At 47.9% G+C, this 2,500-nt stretch overlaps 2 protein-coding genes across 3 annotated transcripts in view; one reads left to right on the forward strand and one right to left on the reverse strand.

The window, feature by feature from the left end:
* vps52 (VPS52 subunit of GARP complex) overlaps window positions 1–1,191 on the forward strand; it is an 11,598-nt gene extending 10,407 nt beyond the window's left edge. For both annotated transcript variants that reach the window (XM_083900287.1, XM_083900288.1), the window contains exons 18-20: window positions 268–379; window positions 499–617; window positions 709–1,191. In XM_083900287.1, the coding sequence (XP_083756413.1) occupies window positions 268–379; window positions 499–617; window positions 709–855 (378 nt within the window). In that variant the 3' untranslated portion in view covers window positions 856–1,191. The remainder of the gene's footprint in view (window positions 1–267; window positions 380–498; window positions 618–708) is intronic.
* A 69-nt stretch (window positions 1,192–1,260) lies between these two features.
* Window positions 1,261–2,500, reverse strand: part of LOC310935902 (uncharacterized protein) — a 4,603-nt gene continuing 3,363 nt past the window's right edge. Inside the window, exons 5-6 of the mRNA XM_083899899.1 lie at window positions 2,062–2,240; window positions 1,261–1,985 (exon numbers count right to left, since the gene is read on the reverse strand). Coding sequence (XP_083756025.1) covers window positions 1,876–1,985; window positions 2,062–2,240 — 289 coding nt within the window. The 3' untranslated portion in view covers window positions 1,261–1,875. The remainder of the gene's footprint in view (window positions 1,986–2,061; window positions 2,241–2,500) is intronic.

A 2,500-nucleotide genomic window follows, 5' to 3' on the forward strand; every position in this document is an offset into this window, starting at 1 on the left:
TCCTCTCCTCTTCCTCTCGTCTTCCTCTCCTCTTCCTCTCGTCTTCCACTCCTCTTCCTCTCCTCTTCCTCTCGTCTTCCTCTCCTCTCTCTCCTCTTCCTCTCCTCTTCCTCTCGTCTTCCTCTCGTCTTCCTCTCCTCTTCCTCTCGTCTTCACCTCCTCTTCCTCTCCTCTTCACCTCCTCTTCCTCTCCTCTTCCTCTCCTCTCTCTCCTCTTCTTCTCCTCTTCCTCTCGTCTTCCTCTCGTCTTCCTCTCGTCTTCCTCAGGAGTTTATCGAGGAGATCTTGTCTCCTCCCTTCGGTGGGATGATCTCCTTCGTGAAGGAGGCCGAGGCTCTGATGGAGAAAGGTCAAGTTGATCGACTGAAGAACGATGAAGGTGAAATGTCTTGATGATGAGTTTAGTTTTCCTCATAAAAACGCTGAGTCACATGTTCTGTGAAAACCACTTCCTCTTCCTGCTGTTCACACTCTGACCACACGGTGTCTCTGCGGCAGCTCGAGTCACTCAGCTGGTCCGAGGGTTTTCGTCGTCATGGAAACAGTCGGTGGAATCTATGAGTCAGGACGTGATGAGGTCATTCACTAACTTTAAGAACGGCACCAGTATCATACAGGTACACTTTGGTGTGGGAGAGTGAGTGGTTTATTAGTGTTAACCTGATACTTGACCTTTGACCTTGTGTGTGTGTGTGTGTGTGTGTGCAGGGCGCCCTCACTCAGCTCATACAGTATTATCACGGCTTCCACAAAGTCCTGAACCAGCCGTCGTTTCGCAGCTTTGCTGTTCGCTCTGAGCTCATTAACCTTCATCATCTGATGGTCGAGGTGAAGAAGCACAAACCCAACTTCTGACCTCTGACCTCTGACCTGCTGCAGAACAGACCATGTGACCTTTGACCTGCTGCAGAACAGACCATGTGACCGTTGACCTGCTGCAGAACATGTGACCTTTGACCTGCTGCAGAACACATCATGTGACCTCTGTTGCTATGGTTACGCCCGCTCTTCTCCCAGCTTCAGAGACTTTTCGTTGTGCTTTTATTTTGAAAAGACACCCCACTTCCTGTCACTAAGCGAGCAGCTGCTTCCTGTGTGCACCTGAGCGGTCATGTGACGTCTGTTTCCAGACTCCAGGTGAAAGTTCATTTAGTGATCATGTGACAAGTATTTAAATGTGTTTAATAAAGACAAAGACATGAGGACGAGGTCAAAGGTCATCAATTCATTGATTTATTGACATATTTACCCAGAATCACAATCAGCTGCATTTATTATATTAAGGAATTTGACTCTTGCTGTACATGAATAATAATGAATAATGATGAATAATAATTAATAATGATGAATAATAATGAATAATAATTAATAATGATGAATAATAATTAATAATAATTAATAATGATTAATAATTCACCCTCAAACAAACCTGAACAATCAAACACACAAACACTTGTACAAGAATGATGAGTCAGCGTTTCCTGTCCTGAGTCAGCAGAAGTTTCTGATAAGTTTTTCGACGACTAGAGTGACCCACACGAGGACAAACTGACGACTAGAGTGACCCACACGAGGACAAACTGACGACTAGAGTGACCCACGCGAGGACAAACTGACGACTAGAGTGACCCACACGAGGACAAACTGACGACTAGAGTGACCCACACGAGGACAAACTGACGACTAGAGTGACCCACACGAGGACAAACTGACGACTAGAGTGACCCACGCAAGGACAAACTGACGACTAGAGTGACCCACGCGAGGACAAACTGACGACTAGAGTGACCCACACGAGGACAAACTGATGACTAGAGTGACCCACACGAGGACAAACTGACGACTAGAGTGACCCACGCGAGGACAAACTGACGACTAGAGTGACCCACGCGAGGACAAACTGACGACTAGGGTGACCCACACAAGGACAAACCTGCTGCTGCTGACGACACAGGAGTCTGTTAATGTGTCCTCATCACTGTGTCCTGAAGAAGACGAGAGGACGGTCAGAGACACACAACAAGACAACAACACAACACACACGACAACAACACCACTGACCGTCCACAGACAGGCTGACGCTGCTAACCGCTCGCCCGTGCTCGTCCAGGACTTGGTACGTTCCTGCGTCGACGCTCCTCAGGTTCTTGATGGTCAGCTGTTGTTTTATGGGATGTTTGTGCAGACGCTGACCGTCCTCGTCGTTCCTCGTCCACACGTCCGACCACGACGAGCTGTTCCTGCAAAACAACGTCCGCTTAACGTTAACGTTTAAATGCGGTCAACTTTGGCGGAAAACTCGCAAGAAGTCCATCTGCGCTGAAATTTCTTCAACGTCCCGAAGTCAGAGGACAGTTTCTGTTTGACGGGGCGCTACCTAGAGGCCACAGGTGGAAGAAACTCACTGAGCAGTTCCACTGGTAATCACCGGGGGGCGATGTAGCTAAGAAACGAGACGAAAAAACAGGACACAACCAAGTTTAACGAGTTCATCAACAAT

Source organism: Microchirus variegatus, assembly GCF_963457635.1.
Source record: "Microchirus variegatus genome assembly, chromosome: 13".
Lineage (NCBI taxonomy): Eukaryota > Metazoa > Chordata > Actinopteri > Pleuronectiformes > Soleidae > Microchirus > Microchirus variegatus.